Here is a 17,409-nt window from a genome sequence, read left to right as displayed (position 1 = left end):
TTGGCTGCCAGACAACTCTTACTTCCTTACTGTTGCTACACTCTTAATTCTTTCTGCTCTTTGTCCCTTCTTGATCAGTAGTGCGTAATTGAAGAACATGCTGATCACTGTACTATGGTAGTATTGTGGATTGTTGGGTTAATAGGAAGATGTGGATCCATGATTTGATTTGAAGCCTCTGTGTGTCAGAATTAGAGATTTAGTCTGCCTTTAGCATTATAATAATTATAATCATCGAATATTAGAATGCAGCCATAAAGCACATCTAAGCCAAACTCCTTCACATTTTATGTGTAAGGAGACTGGTATTAAATTAGGTGACTTGCCCAGCTAGTCATGGCAGAGCTAGGACCAAAGTTTCCTCTTCCATAGAGTTTGTTCCTACATGGTATCCCTAACTAAAAAATCTTTTTAAGTGCCTGAGTTGTAAATGAAAGGTGAAAATAAGTTAGAAAGAAAAATCAAAGTTACTGACTAAGCTTTCAATCTGCTGTGGGAGAGAGGCTGATCTGTGCCTATTGCAGTCATATGTTCCCATATATCTGATTTTGCAGGCCTGTAGAGAGACCATGAGCATGTGTTTGTCTAGCACTGGCTAGAGGGTTATCCAAAAATAGTGGCATATTGGGGCTGTGAGACTTCTAGAAAAGGGGGTGTGCTGTAGTTATAATCCTGGTCTTTTAGAAGTTTCATGACTTCTCTACAGAAACAAGTATTTAAAAGGAAAAGGAGGTGTTTCAGGTGCCACTGGAATAACTACTAGTACATGAGGTAGTGGTGCAGAGACCTGTGGGCAAACTTAAAGGAAAAGCTGCAGAGGTGCAGATGGGTGAGAAGTATGGGAGAAGAGGTAGCAGACAGGAGTATCTAGGGCTGAAAATAGATTTAAGGAAGAAAGTGTTTTTGTTCTTCAGGGTGGGGCAGAGAAAATGACTAATGCTTTGATGTAGTTTGCTGTAGCTTTTAGGTTATAAGTTGATGACTAAGTATGTGAATCCAGGTTCTATCCACGGTATTGTTATTGTGAGACAGCAGCTAAGTAGTTATACCATTTCTACTCAGGTTTTGAACCAACATCAGTATCCAAGCAGTTTTTATTAAATTAAACACTTTGGGCCTTAACATTACTTGGTGGCACTTGGAACAGAGAAAACAGCATTCACAAATAATGGCTGGTTAACATTTACTGAATGCCTAGTATGTGCTAGGCACTGTTCTAAGAATCTTCTATTGACCCCTGTTTTACAGATGAGGAAATTCATTATGCCTGATGGCACAGAAGTATGAAAGAGTGTAATATACTCATGTACCTTCTTTGGGCTGGCTTTAAGTTTTCTTTAGTCAAAATGAGAGAGAAAAAAGAGGAGGCATCAGGTGATACTGTGGTTTTGAGTGTCAGCCATCTTTCAGGATACATTTTTAAAATCAGTGTGTATGTGAGCTGAATGTGTTTACTCATATATAATAATTTATACTAGCAATTCACTGGCCTTAAAAAAATCTTGCAAAGAAATCATCACCATTTCTTGTTTCTCACATTCATAATGTAGTATATGTTATGGGAAGAAATAGGTGGGCCTGTGATATGGTACCTGCTCTCAAGGAGCTCCTTAAAAATAAAATTTAGAGTATATTTAGGTAAATACAGTGGTTCTACAGTAGAATATAAACTGGTAAATTGTTTTTTGTCTAACAGTATTGGTGATTCTGTGTGCTAACCTGTACACACATTTCTTTCTTGTTCTGTTTGACTGTTTATAACATGATTTTCTAAATTAATTCCATTCCTTTGTTCTCTGCAGATTGCCTTGTTTCTTTTGTTGAGAACAAGACCATCTAACTTAGCTACTTGTCTTCCTTTTCTCTCAAAAATCTCTGTAGCTTTAGCTCTCATCCTTTTTTCCTATTTATATTGGATATCCTTTAGATACATATCGTTTTAAGGATAAATTAAGTCGAACTGATCCCATTCCCTCCTGTCTCTGGAGCCTTTCAGACTATTCTTCCCTATATGTCCTACCGCCTGCCCAGTTCCACCCCTTCTCCCTACAAAATCATCTTCAGTTCCTTCCTCTTCAAGCCATAGAGTCTGTCTTTGCAATTCCTTTATGTCTATTCCATTCTTTATATCCTTATTATTGAAGATTGAAGATGGGCAAATGAATCTCTCCTTAAACTTGTGATGAATTTTGAAGGAAGTTACATAAAAAGATGTACGTAAAATTGGGAAGTTTCAAACACCACATGTGTATTGGGGAAGGAAGGTGAGACAAGGGTAGCAGTTTGGGGAAAACCTAAGAGTGAGAAGTTATTAGAGAGAGAACATACTACTGAAGCAGTGGAGCACAGAGGACTGAGGTAAAAAAAAAGAGTTCAGACCTAATAAGAAAGGGTTATAGAACATGTTGGAAGAATTTGGAAAATTATTAGGTAAACTGATGGTTTTTTTAAAAAATTTATTATTTTTGGCTGCATTGGGTCTTCTTTGCTGCGCGGGGGCTTTCTCTAGTGTGGCGAGCGGGGGCTACTCTTTGTTGCGATGCGTGGGCTTCTCATGGCGGTGGCTTCTCTTGTTGCGGAGCACGGGCTCTTGGCGTGCGGGCTTCAGTGGTTGTGGCACATGGGCTCAGTAGTTGTGGCTCGCGGGCTCTAGAGCACAGCTCAGTAGTTGTGGCACATGGGCGCAGTTGCTCTGTGGCATGTGGGATCTTCCCGGACCAGGGCTCAAACCTGTGTCCCCTGCATTGACAGGCAGACTCCCAACCACTGCGCCACCAGGGAAGCCCTGATGTTTTTTTTAATAGTGCCATTTGGAGATGATGAGAGGGAAGAGGGGCTTTGAGCTAGAAGTTTGAGAAAATTGCAGCAGTAACATCCAGTAGGTATACGTCAGGCTCAGATGTGTGAGTAGTAGAAAGAATTAATTTGAGAAATGCATAAGAAGAAGATTTTGTTACAGCTTGATGTAAGGAGAGAAGAGTGAGTGGGTTCCAGATGACTCTTAGATTTCGTACCTGGAAGGAAGGTAAGATGGTGGCACTTTTCATGGTGATTTAGAAGCTGAATGGGTCAAAGGCTTGGTATAAAGCAATTCATTCTTTATTTGTATGAAATGCTATGGTACACCCACTGAAACAAATCCTGTATTTAGTTCTGTGGTCAGTAAGAGGTGCTTTCTTTTAAGAGATAGAATTGGATGCCTAATAAAAACTTGGGTGAATATATGTTGTGTGATAATAAAGAGAAGGACAAACTGACATTTTATCAGGGAGCCTTGGAAAAACATGAGAGAGAGAGAGAGCAACATTTTTTTTTTTTAAATCAGCACCTTCATAGGGTAGAACTTAATGAGATGGGTAAAAATTGATTCTGAGATTAATAAACTTATTATTTCACTCAAAATAATCCAACATCAATGGTAGAAATGCTGTTTTCAATATATTAAAGAAGGTGCACATTACTTCATTAATCTCTACTTTTTGTAGTTAATTTTGTAGTTGCTGCTAACATGGGATAATCTGGGAATTGTGTGTTATAGACTATTTTAAATGTAAGTGGTATGCTTTCGTATTCTCTTCCTCAAAATTGAGTCATTAGGGGGTTTTTTTTAGATATGCATGGGAGAAATCACTTCTTTCTCACACTGTCATTAGGAAGTTCTTTGTGTGCTACTTGAATATTAACTGTTTTAGTGCTACCCCGATTATCAATTAAGTGATAATTGATAGAATCTCTGTTCTTAAGTTTACAAGAACAGAGATAAAATCATATATATATGTCCTTTTTGATTCTCTAAAAATGTAGATGTTTGAAATTATAAAATTATTATTATTATTATTTTTTTAAATTATAAAATTATTTGAACTTTATTTTAACTAACGTTTTTGGTTGATAGAGTTGAGAAATATTAGTAAAGGATCATTCTTATTGAACGATAGTCATTCATCTGTTCAGCAATATTTACGTAACCAGTTTATGTCAGGCACAGTTCTAGGCCCTGGGAATACGAGGTTAAATAAATGTTCATGGAGCTTATATTTTGTGGAGAAGACAGGAGATGAAATCTTTAATGTGAAGAAGTGATATGTGCTTTTAAAAATATAACAGAGTAAGGGGAGAGAATGTGATTGGGTGGGGGCTGTTTAGATAGATTAGTCAGGGAAGGCTGTTCTGAGGGAAGCAGAAACCTGGGTGAAGAAGATCTTGTAAAAACTTATTCCAGGCAGAGAGAATGGTAAATGTGAAGATCATGAGACAGGATCTAGCTCATTGAGAACCAGTTTGGAGGAAAAACAAGAAAGCTGGTCTGACAAGTGCAAGATAACGAAGTGGAGAATAATAGGAGTTGAGGGTAAAGGGGTAGACAGGGGCCAGAGCATATTGGGCCTTATTGCCCATGAATTTTATTTTGAGTGTAATTGGACACCATAGGAGAGTTTTGGGACAGGGTTGTGACACGATCTGATTTACATTTTACAAAATTCATTCCAGCTACTGAGTGGAAAACTGACCATAGGAAAGGTGAGGTCTAAAGCATTGGACCATTTAGGAAGCTTTTGCAATGATCTAGGTCTATGGTTTCCAGTATGCTCATGATCATTGTGGTGCAAGAAGAAACTGTTAGAGCTATATTTAATTCTATTTTTAAAAATTAAGCTCTACTAATTCAGTATACATATTGGTCCCGGCACCCACATTCCATCTGTATGTTAGCTACATGTCACTTACCAGTTTTGGCCTGAGCAACTGAGTGAATGTTGAAGTCATTTACTGAGATGAGATACATGGTGGAGCAGGGTTTGTTTGAGGGTAAGGGTGGGGAAGCAGTAACTTAGTTTGGGCATTTTAAGTTTGAGTTGTCTACTAGAAATATAAGATTTATCAGGTAAGTAATTTAGATATATGCGTCTGGAGCCAAGGTTAGAAGCCAGGGTATAGATTAGAGATCTAAATTTGGGAATCATTAGCACAGAGGCAGTGTACAAGAGCTTTGGAGCCAACCTGTGTGAATTCAAATTTCAGCTTTGCCACTTACTGACTATGTAGTGGTGGACAAATGAATTTGTCATCTGTCTATAAAATGGGGATAGTAATAATATCTACCTCACTGGGTTATTGTGAGGATTAAATGAGTTAACACAAGTAAAGTGTTTAGAATAGTGTCTGGCATGTAGTACTCACTAGCTGTTAACTCTTATCAGTTTATGAGTGGTGTTTAAAACCATGAGGTTAGATGAGATGACCTAGAGAATGAATTTAGATAGAGAAAAGGTCCAATGAGGGAGCTCTGAAGCAATACAACCTTTAGAATTCAGAGACAGGAGGGAGGGCACTGAGAAGGAGTGGGGTAGGAGTCAAACCTGTAGGATGTTGGATCTAGAAGCTTGCCTAATGAAGAAAATATTTCAAGAGAAGTCATCAACTTGGACCAGTTCTGCTTGAGAGTTTGAGTAAGATGAGGACTGAGAATTGACCATTGGATTTGTTAAGATGGAAGTTGTTGGAGACTTTGAGAAATGGGTAGAGTAGTGCGTATGAACACCTGATTGGAGTGGGTTAAGGAGAGAATTGGGGGAAAGAATTGAAGAACATGTATATAGACAACTCATAGGGGTTTTGCTATGAAGAGGAAGAGAGAAAATGGAGTGGTAGCTAGAGGAAGATTTGTGGAGTCAAGGAAAGGTAGGAAATGGGGTGTGTTTGTGTTGATTTTAAGATGGATAGTATAGCAAGTTTGTATAACGAAGAGAGTGACCCAGTGGGTAGAGAAAACTTGATGATATTTGAGTGACATGAGACAATTGTAGCAGCCAAGACCTTGAATAGGTAAAATGAGGTGGGTGAGTGCACAGCCTCCAATTGTGAACTCTCTCCAGCGTTAGTCTTAGACACTGGCAGAGATAGTTAGTTCATCCACTGATAAAGGTAGAGATTAATGGAGGTGCAGATAGATTGGTGGGTTTGGTTATGGGAAAATGAGATAATTTTTTCAGAGTGCTTTACTTTTTCCAGGAAGAGGGTGGCAGGATCATTAGCTGAGAGTCAGAGTGGGTAGGGGTTTGTAAGGTTTGAGAGAGAGGAGGTGGTGTCAGATAGGCATCTTGGAAGGTGGGAGAATGAGTTGACTAAGGAAGTGCAGGTGGAATGTCAAGGAGTTCAGGGGGCCCATCTGACATTTGTGGTTGTTAAAGTGATTCCAGCTGGCTGAGGAGGGAAATGTGGTCTTGAGTGTGTATACAGTGGAAAAGTGATAGGGACATTGCCTCCTCTGTTGTGAACTCTTTAGTCTCATGGCTGAGAGGATTGCTGCTTCTTAGGTCCATGGATGTCGACAGAGGAATTAATAAAAGTGAATAAGCCAAAAAAAATCATTTCATTTTTGCCTGTGTTCAGTGTCTATGTCATTCATGATGTTTCATGTAGAGCAGTGGTCCCCAACCTTTTTGGCACCAGAGACCCGTTTCATGGAAGACAGTTTTTCCACGGGAGGCAGAGGGGAGGCAGGGGGATGGTTCAGGTGGTAATGCGAGCAAGGGGAAGGGGCAGATGAAGCTTCACTTGCTCGCCACTCACCTCCTGCTGTGCGGCCTGGTTTCTAACAGGCTGAGGACTGCTGTCAGTCCACCGCCCAGGGCTTGGGGACCCTGGATGTAGAGGATGAGTTCCTAGAGGTGTTTATGTTGCCGTATCTCCTTTAGAGTGCCTACGTTACACAGGTGATAATCAAGATGGCCCTGGAACATTTTCAGTGAATTATATTTGGTTGCTGTGTTATATAAAGAAAGTAAAATCTCTACTGGAGAAGCTTTATAGTTTTTCCTGATAGATAGAAAACCTCACCAAAGTTTTCCCTAGGACCTGTGGTTTCTGTTAATCTAGAATTATCACTTATGTTGATTTCATACTTTTGAGCTGGATTACAGATGAATTCAAAGTCTGGTTTTCTTCTGTTTCAGGTGCTGGAGAATCTGGTAAAAGCACCATTGTGAAACAGATGAAGTAAGTTGGAACGTGGTCTTTTGTAAAACATTTACTCATAATGCATAAAAGTCCATAGTGTCTTTTCATTTTAGGTCCATGGTAATGATTTGTGGTTTTCTTCTTTTTAAAGAATCATTCATGAGGATGGCTATTCAGAGGAAGAATGTAAGCAATATAAAGTAGTTGTCTACAGCAATACTATACAGTCCATCATTGCAATCATAAGAGCCATGGGACGGCTAAAGATTGACTTTGGGGAAGCTGCCAGAGCAGTAAGTGTATCTCATTTCCTCTTTACTTGCTCTTTTTCAGTAGATGCAGTTAAGCCCAATTTGCTTCATGTGTTAGGGAAATAAATTTAGGCAACAAGCTAAGTTGTAGTAAAGTACTGTCTGCTCATTTGAGACATGTTAGCAATCTACTTTAAGAGATATTAGATTACTACCACAAAGGTAAGTCTAGGAAATGGGATTCTGTGGATATACTGTAGGTTTTTGTGGTAACTGTTTTATTCACTTGCTTCTTTTACAGCACTGTTGACTTTTATAGTAGTAAATTGAAATAATCTAAGAGAGGTTGTCATGATATGGAGCTCTGCTTTCTGAGGTGTAGAGATTAAAGGCAAATATCAGTGTCGCAGAATAAACTTGAACACTAAGTCTCAATTTTAGAGGCAAATTTCCAGTATTCAAGAATAACTATATCCCTATACTATGTTGTACTGTAGGCTATAGAATTGGATTATACCATGTCCTAGTATAATTTTTGCACCTGTCAGATATTCAAAAGTTGTATTGATTGATTATAATACTTAGTGGGCCCTGAAGGTCTAGTTTATAAATTAGGATGTTTGATGCAGTGGGGAGAGAGCCAAAATGAAAGTGGGTGATTTTTTTTTTTTTTTTGCGGTACACGGGCCCCTCACTGTTGTGGCCTCTCCCGTTGCGGAGCACAGGCTCCGGACGCGCAGGCTCAGCGGCCATGGCTCACGGGCCCAGCTGCTCCGCGGCACGTGGGATCTTCCCGGACCGGGGCACGAACCCGTGTCCCCTGCATCGGCAGGCGGACTCTCAACCACTGCGCCACCAGGGAAGCCCAGTGGGTGATTTTTTATATCATCATCAGCTAAATTCCAGGAGAAGGCTGGGAATGTATAGAACGCTTTCCTAGAACTAAGAGAGTCATCAGCTGTGTTCAGTGTCATACTTAGGTGCTATGGGCAATAAAAGGAAGTGACTTGGAGAGACTGCCTGGAAAAGCAAAGCCTATATGTCTGTGAAGTAGCTTAGGAACTCTTCTAAGCAACTCTCAATTTCTCAGATGTAAATTAACATTCAGTAAATAAGTGAGGAAATTCTTGGAGGGAAAAATAATAGAAGGCTGGTTCTAATTGGATAGTATTAGATTAGGAAGACTAGAGGTGCCATAAAGGAAGGGCAGCTAGAGTATGGGTTCTAAAATGATTGGCGAGAAGAGGAGCAAAAGAAGAAATGAAGAGGAATGTGTGGGGCATGACTTCTATGTTTTTGTAAAAGGGTTCCATATCACAAAAAATCAGAGACTATTTTTCTAAGCCTCTGAGCAGGAAAAATGTGATAGCTAAGGCAAGAATAAACAAACTCTTGTTTTTGTCTTACTCCTTCTATCCCCTCTCGCAGCTGCCTTTCTTCTTGCTTTTGCCTCCCTCTTTCTACCAGCTCTTTCTTGTGTTCTTACTTTTTTCCTCCCTTTTCTCATTCCTTCCTATCACCCAACTCTTTCTCTGTTGTATTTGCTGTATCCAATAATTGGTTAGTAATACTGTATTTATTCTCTTCCTTCTCTTTGTTGGCTTTTTCTCCATCTCAGTTATTTACTTATTTTCTTAGTTTCTTCCTTTTTGACTTCTCACCCTCTGTCTGACTGCCTTTCTGCCTTTTGGCCATCCCTCCTCCTTTCCTTTCTTTCCACTATCAAATTAGTTGTTATTAATCGTTGGGTCCTATCATTCCTTTGTCACCAGATGTAGTTGTCATATTCTGCCTTAGTCTGTTCAGGCTGCTGTAATAAAGTACCGCAGATTTGGTAGCTTATAAACAACAGAAATTTATTCCTCACACTTTTGAAGGTTGGAAGCTGAGGTCTGGGTGCCAGCATGGTTTGGTTAGGGCCCTCTTCCAGGTTGCAGACTTCTCACTGTGTCCTCACTTGGCAGGAGGGGAAGGGATCTCTCTGGGGTCTCTTTTATAAGGGCACTAATCCCACTCATGAGAGCACCACCCTAATGACCTAATTATCTCCCAGAGGCCCTATTTCCTAAAACCATCACTTGGACATTAGGATTTCAACATAAGAATTTGGGGAGGACACAAACATTCACACCATAGTATCCTTCCTCCTTTCATTTCTCTTTTATCAAATCGGTATCATTAATCTCTGGGTCCTAACACTCCCATGTCACCAGATGCAGTTGACATTATTAATTCCTCTCAGGCCTCCTGAATCACCTAGCCTAGCCCTCCAGCATTCACTCATCCTAATCTACAACCCTGTTTTTGAAGTTTCTCTTTTCCTTTTTCATATGTAAGGATTTATATTTATAGCTCCTCTTTTATCCTCCTCTAGATTTTTACAGTTGTCTGGAGAGTGAATAGAAAAGCATAAAGCTGGGTGTGGGATAGGTTGCTTTTTCATATCTGCTTAAGGTGGAGGTATGAAGTTCACTGTAAAGAGGGGCCTCTTTATCGACCTATAAAAGAGGGTTTATTATGGGCAAGCAGGAGTAGGTCTGTAGAAGGGGTTAAGTGGTAAGGGAAAAATGTTTTGTCCTAAAACTTTACAAAGTCAGGACAGCAAAAATACGTAGCAGTAGCTCTCTCTCTGTTTAAAAATTTCTAAAATTAGAATCATGGTATTAAAAAGAACAAAGCAATACTTATTGAGGTTTTGAATACCTGCATGTGTATAGATCAAATTTCAGAACCAAGGGACTGTAAAGTCATTAAATGTTAAATAAAGTACTATTCCATATGTGTAGAAGGACATGCCCACTGTTGAGTACATTGCCAGTTTGTGTAATTTTTCAGCTTTTCTCATTTGTTCCTTTATCAAAAATTTTTATCTCTAAAAAGAGACGAGGGGAATATAGATATTAGATGAAGTTTCTTAGAGACGATTGGGTCTAAAGTATTCCTAGGAAGAATACTGGAAAGGATCTCAAAGGAAGAGAGTATTACTCAGCAAAATCTATTAAGGCTGAAGATCCTGGGTTCGGCAAAATTAATTGGAGTGTGCTATGGTTAGTTTTGGTTTCTTTTGCTTAGGTGGATGCACGAGTTTTGGGAATACACAAGTCTTAGGAATTTTTGTTTGCAATTTCACCTGGGGTCTGAAATGCTTTTTGCGTGCTAGTTTATTGTCCTAATGACTATTTATAATACAATTGATTGCTCCCCTTCCCCCTTTACTTCTTCTTTACCCAGTATATGTTTTTCTTTAGTAGTTGCATTTTTATGGTTATTTGGAAATCTCCTGAGGCAGATAAATATTAGATTTGAGGTGGGAAAATCATCCCATGAGACCTATGTTTATTTTTATAAACTATCTGACAAGTAGTGGTGGGTAGAATAAAGCAAAGCAATCACAATTCTCAGCCCTTTCTGTCCTCTTTACCTCTCACATATCTTAGTTTTAAAAAGTTTTAAAAACAAGGGCTTCCCTGGTGGCGCAGTGGTTGAGAGTCCACCTGCCAATGCATGGGACACGGGTTCGTGTCCCGGTCCAGGAAGATCCCACATGCCGCAGAGCGACTGGGCTCGTGAGCCATGGCCGCTGAGCCTGCGCGTCCGGAGCCTGTGCTCCGCAACGTGAGAGGCCACAGCAGTGAGAGGCCCGCGTACTGCAAAAAAAAAAAAAACTGTAACCACTTATAAAGCTATGTCTGTGACTCACGAAGTTTTGATCAGATCTCTGTGTTACTTTCTTCTTCTCCTTCTGCCTTTCTTTCTCTCTCATTTAGAGGATTATTATACCTTTGGGGAGCGTAGAGACTGAATTATTCCCTTAGGGGTTTATTTCCCCTACTAGATTTCCAGACTTCTTAAATGCTTCAGTCTCTTCTTCTTCCTGTTCCTCTGAGATTAAGAAGGAAAAAGAGAACAGTTTCCTTAAATTTGATTAATGTTTTACTCCCTTTGACGTGTTTAGACTTTACCTCTTATGTGCTAGTCTTTTCATTTCTATTTTTATTGTAGGCTTCCTTTTTTTTTTTTTTTTTTGCTGTACGCAGGCCTCTCACTGTTGTGGCCTCTCCCATTGTGGAGCACAGGCTCCGGACGTGCAGACCCAGTGGCCATGGCTCACGGGCCCAGCTGCTCTGCGGCATGTGGGATCTTCCCGGACCGGGGCACGAACCTGCGTCCTCTGCATTGGCAGACGGACTCCCAACCACTGCGCCACCAGGGAAGCCCTGTAGGCTTCCTTTAACAGAATGGGGATGTGTTACATGTGCCTGTCTCACAGACAGATCAGTTTTTTTTCTGTCAAAAAAAAAAATCATGGGCTTCCCTGGTGGTGCAGTGGTTGAGAATCCACCTGCCAATACAGCAGACACGGGTTCGAGCCCTGGTCCGTGAATATTCCACATGCCGCGGAGCAGCTGGGCCTGTGCACCACAGCTACTGAGCCTGCGCTCTAGAGCCCGCAAGCCACAACTACTGAAGCCCGTGCGCCTAGAGGCCGTGCTCCACAATAAGAGAAGCCACCACAGTGAGAAGCCTGCACATCGCAACGAAGAGTAGCCCCTGCTCGCCACAACTAGAGAAAAGCCCGTGCGCAGCAACGAAAACCCAATGCAGCCAAAAATAAATAAATAAATAAATTTATTTTTTTTAAAAATCATGAGTAACCAGGATGGGGATTTGTAGGACAGTCAGAAGAGATCTTTTCAGGGGATGGTGGTATGTGAAGAAGTGGTAGTGGGAGTGAAATCATTCCTCAGCTCTGCTCTGCACTTCTAACTGTAGTGGAGAGAGAAGGGGGACAGACTTCATTGTAAATTCCCTCAGACTGCACTGCCAGGAAAGGCCTCTTTCATACCTCTTTTAAGTAATATAACATATAATGTATATCTGTGTGTGTGTGTTAAAGAGACTCTTGTCAATTCTGTAAGAAATGGAGAATCATCTGTCTCTCTCCTTTAACTGCTTTCTTCAGGATGATGCCCGGCAATTATTTGTTTTAGCTGGCAGTGCGGAAGAAGGAGTCATGACTCCAGAATTAGCAGGAGTGATTAAACGGTTATGGCGAGACGGTGGGGTGCAGGCTTGCTTCAGCAGATCCAGGGAATATCAGCTCAATGATTCTGCTTCATAGTAAGTAGTTTTTCTCTGTGAAATGAAAACAGAAAATAACTTGGTGACCCTAGTGAAAGTTCAGTGCCCATTCTTAAGGAAATATTTAAGGAAGAGACACTTAGAATTCTGTAGGATCCCTTTATAAAGGTTGTTTCAGTTTAGGGTTATAGAGCCCTTGGTCATTTTATATGATTTGGAGAAAAGTATTTCCTCTTGGAGTGTAAATGGGAGACTTTGCATCATGAAAGTAGCTCCGTGGTCATTTATAGTAAACAAGTGAAAGAGGAGAGAAATCTATTGCATCTGAGTCCTGGATCTCTTCCAACTCAGTAGGTTCCCTCTGCATAAGGGCTTTGCATTGATTACCAGCTAGCAAGGGAAATTAAAATTGTGATATCCCTTTTATGCACAACTCTCTGTGGCTGGGCTGCATTATGGATTTCTCTGGTACTAGTCACCACTTATAAATCTTTTGCCAGATCACGATAGTAGACTTTGTATAGAAAGAGAATGTTGAGTCTTGGAACGAAGTTGAAGCATCTATTTGTTAAGGAAATTCTCTAGGGTTACATAGTTTTAGAGAATTTGTATTGATAATTAATACTTCTGTGAAGCTATTACATGTTGTCCTATATTGCTTCTTTTACAGTGTGTTTATTTATAAGACCTATATTCAGAATGTGTGGGGTTTTTTTCTTAACGTGCTTTTGGGGGGCTTGGTAAGTTCTTTTTACTTGTATCCATCTCCGTACTAAATGAAGGCAGTTCTAAGCGTTAAGGTATTTTCTCCAATATTATATTTTCCTGCTTTTCCTATTATTCTAGCTCAAATTATTATAAAAAGATTAAATGATATTTGAAAAACTTAGCTTTTTAAATGAAAACTTGACTTTAGAAACATTTCAGGATTCTTGCCCATCTCAATAATATTTTTCAGTTGCAGATGTTGGTAGTTTAAATAATTCTCCCAGTAGTCATCAAGCTAGATTGTAATTTCTTTTAACATACACTCAGTAAGCTCTGAATCCTCTAACTACACCTGAAGACACATGATTTATAGAGTTTTTTTCCATAATTGTTGATCTGAGGTTGACTGATTCCTTAACATTAATGATGGTACTTAGTTTTATAGAAGATCATTAAAAATTCAATTATTATGGTATCACCTATTAAAAAAAAATCTTTGGGAGCCCTGAAATTGTGAAGAATTTAATTTAGCTTTGAAGCAGTTTTTAAATTATTCCACTAAACAGATGAAGTTTCTTTGTAGGTATTAGTTTTTGGCTTAGATTTAAAAAAAAAACAAACCTGTAACTTTTCTGTTTCATGAATGAAAACAGGAAATACTCATTCTTATTGAGCTAAGTAGTTCTTGTTAATTTTAGTAATTCAAACAGCATTTTCTAATGTCCTAGCAAATGTTTAAACATACAGATGACCATTAAATGTCTGAGGGCTTTTGTTTTGGTTAGGTTTTTGTACTGTGCAGTGCACAGTTGATTTAGTATTAAATTTCAGGAATCTTTATTAAGAATAGCATTTCTATGTTTGTTTGTTTTTAATTGGCTTTCACAGTTTAATTTTGGTAGAATTAAAACCACCTTTTTTTTTTTTTTTTTTTTTTTTTTGCGGTACGAGGGTCTCTCACTGCTGTGGCCTCTCCCGTTGTGGAGTATAGGCTCTGGACGCGCAGGCCCAGCAGCCATGGCTCACGGGCCCAGCCGCTCCGCGGCACGTGGGATCTTCCCGGACCAGGGCACAAACCCGTGTCCCCTGCATCGGCAGGTGGACTCTCAACCACTGTGCCACCAGGGAAGCCCAAAACCACTTTTGTGTAGTGTATATAAAACCTACTTTAATTGTCCTATGCTAGGTTCATTTTTTTCTCATTATCTTCTGTGATACTGAAGATCTCATTTGTTCTGCTACTTTAGTGACAGGTTCAGAACCTGCTTTTGGCAAGGAACTAGTTTAGTCTGTTGACTTGCTGTGCACATGGTTGGCTTCATTAAGTAAAAATAAATGTGTATTTTACTTACTTAGTTACCTAAATGATTTGGATAGAATATCCCAAACCAACTACATTCCAACTCAGCAAGATGTTTTACGGACAAGAGTGAAGACCACAGGCATTGTGGAAACACATTTCACTTTCAAAGACCTGTACTTCAAGTAAGTCATTAGCCTTTTTCTAGATATGCCAAACACAAATATCTTTCCTTTAGTTAGTATCTCTTAATCAGGGTAAAATTTCTGTAGACAATATTCTTTGATTTAGAAACTTATAATTATATTCATTAGCCAGTATTTGTTTAAACTGAATGGGGGCCCAAACGTTTCTTCTTTCTCCAAATAGCATCAAGTATATTTTCCATTTGGAGGAACTTAAATTCAAAATTAAATTGTAACTTACATATCAATAAAAGTAATCATATGGTTACCAATTTATTTTATTTTATTTTCAGCTGCTTTTTTATTGGAATCGCCAAAACGTGTTGAATGTTTGTTGTTTAGAAGGGTAACAACAATACTAAAAGGATAGAAAACTAGTGTTTTGGTTTAGTTTATATGGCTTTGTTCTGGCATTTTGATATTAAAATAGAAATGCTTTTCTCACCAGTGTCAATCCTTTCTTACTGGATCGCACTTCTCTCTCAGTTTACTGGAATGAAGCTAATACTGTCATGGCCTTTGACCGGTTTGTGCACAGTATCATGCACAACTTAGTTCTTAATACAGTACAGAATGGAATATCGATCTAGGGATAGAGGTATTTTGTGGAGGTATGATATAATATAAACAATTATTGTTTTAGAGAGAGAAGATTCTAGTATTCTAATACAGAGGATTTTCTCATCAGCACTAGTAATTCTAGAATACGCTTCAGCTTGTCTCTGTGTTAATGGTCTTTTGTAAATAATAGAACTGTCTTTTTGGTTCTTGTTTTCTGCTTTTATGACCTTTGAGATTAGGAGTAAACTTTCCCCCTTCAGTATATGATGTCCTTTTTAGCTACTTCATTATGCTTGTATGTAAAATGTGATATTCAGCATTGTTGCATGCAAATGTAACTTCTAGTTCAGATTCTCTCAATTTTTTTTTCTCTGAAAAAAATTGCTTCTTAGGTTTCGCAAAACCCACACAGCATTTAGGTATTACTACATACTAGTTGAGGTCTTGAAATCTTAATACACCAAAACAGATTTGAAACCTGATGCAGGAAAATAGCAGTTCAGCTGAATATTTTTAGAATAGACGAGCTGCTTATCATAGTACTGATGAATTTATTTAACAAGAATAGCAGAGTCTCCATGGATTATCACCCATGAAACCGTAGGAGTGAGATGTCTCTTGGTGTGCTATAAGATTAGTAATCCATTCATAATTATATGTCATGACTTTTATTTATTTAGTGTGGGAAACTTTTTTGTTGATGTCATAGATTGATCTTTAGTTAGGTGATTCCTATTGGTCATTTTATGTCAGGATCAATAGCCAGATATAATTAAGGTGCTGCACCCACTTTATTGTTGGCATGTAGATATCTTGTTATGAAGTACTATCACTTCTTCCTTTTCCTCTTCTCTCTAGGCAAAACCACTATCCATTTATTCAAACATTTATTGAGCATCTCCTATATGCAAGGCATTGTGTAATTGCTTACTTGCCTCTCAGTTATGAGGTAATGTCTATAAAATGTTGATCTGTTAGTGAATGATACTGTAAATGTTAATATGTGTGAAAAGCCCACTTTGGGAACTTCACAGTGTTCTGCCAGTTTTATGGACTTTATAGAAAGAAATGGTGGAGCAAATTCAAATTATGGTGTACCAGTGTGTTTCTGCTCTTGAAAGGTCCATGGTGAAATATGTGATGTTAGCTTTCTTAAAACCTATAATATGACCTTGTATTAGAGCCAACTTGTGATTGCCTCATTCCAGGTGTCAGGACTAAAGGTTGAAAAGAACTGGGGAAGATCAAAAGACCAAAAGAAAAAGTTGGGTGATGAAGAGATGAGATGACTGTTCTCTTTCAAACATACATTGAGAAATTACTCAACTGTGTCTTATCTCTCTCAATCTCTAGGGGGAAAATTCTCTGGAAATAGATCCCTAGTCACTGTAGATCTGACACACTGAACCAGCTTGGCAGAGTTTAACCCTAAAACATTTTATCATTGTCATCAAACATATATCTTAAGAGTAGCTAACCATTTGTATGCATACCTCCTCAGACCCTAGTACCAGTTAAAAAACAAAGCCGTGCAGGTCCTCCTTTTACTATAGGTGGTAGATGAGGACACTGCTGACAGAAGTTCAGCAGTTGACTCAGGATATCAAGTAAGCACCCCAGAAGGGAGTAGTGGTCTAAAACTGATCTGAAGTGGAACATAAAATGTGTGAACCATTTAGGCTTTGTTGTTTTTAATTAGGTTAAATAAGACTTGGAGTTGGCAAATATTGGTTAAATTTTGTGTTTAGGTATTGGGTTCTTAGAGTCCTACCATAAAGTATAATTTACTTTTTTCTGTAATTAATCTCTAAAATGTTTTCCTTAAAGAAAAATGTATCTCAATTATACCTCAATTTAAAAAAAAAGAAACAAACAAAAAGTAAGGAAAACAAAGTTTTGAGTCAGTAGAGTTATGGAAGTAGAATGCAAGTTGGGGATTTATTGTTCTTTTTTTTAGCTAGAGAGATAAACCCTTTTGAGAGGTAGAGTAGTGTTGTGGGTACCAGGTTGGGTGCTGGAGTTAGAGTTCCAGTCCCCATTTGTTAGTAGTGTTCCCTTGGGCAAATTTTTTAACATATCTGTGCCTCAACTTCTTCATCTGTAAAAAGGGAATAATAATAGTACTGACAGGAGTGTTATGAGGGTTAAATTAGTTAATGTACTTTAAGATGTTTAGTGTCTGGTAAATGTTAGTTATTATTGTTACTATCTTAAGTTGTATTGTTCAGCTCTTCATTTTTCCTGTCTTTTTTCCCTCCTTCCTTTAATCCATTTCAGTGCTTACTCTGCTGACTTTTGGCACATCTGACACAAGCTTTGATAGTGAAGAGGCTCAACTGTTTATCTAAAATGAGAATTTTAA

The 17,409-nt window shown here is 38.7% G+C and overlaps 1 protein-coding gene across 1 annotated transcript in view; it reads left to right on the top strand.

Annotated features, from left to right (window-relative positions):
* The window catches only part of GNAI3 (G protein subunit alpha i3), a 39,955-nt gene that overhangs the window by 14,492 nt on the left and 8,054 nt on the right, over positions 1 to 17,409 (top strand). Inside the window, exons 2-5 of the mRNA XM_030868939.3 lie at positions 6,957 to 6,999; positions 7,112 to 7,253; positions 12,175 to 12,332; positions 14,358 to 14,486. Coding sequence (XP_030724799.1) covers positions 6,957 to 6,999; positions 7,112 to 7,253; positions 12,175 to 12,332; positions 14,358 to 14,486 — 472 coding nt within the window. The remainder of the gene's footprint in view (positions 1 to 6,956; positions 7,000 to 7,111; positions 7,254 to 12,174; positions 12,333 to 14,357; positions 14,487 to 17,409) is intronic.

The sequence above is a fragment of the Globicephala melas genome, chromosome 1 (assembly GCF_963455315.2).
Source record: "Globicephala melas chromosome 1, mGloMel1.2, whole genome shotgun sequence".
Taxonomy (NCBI): domain Eukaryota; kingdom Metazoa; phylum Chordata; class Mammalia; order Artiodactyla; family Delphinidae; genus Globicephala; species Globicephala melas.
Note: the sequence above shows the minus strand (reverse complement) of the source record. Positions and strands in the feature narration are given on the sequence as shown.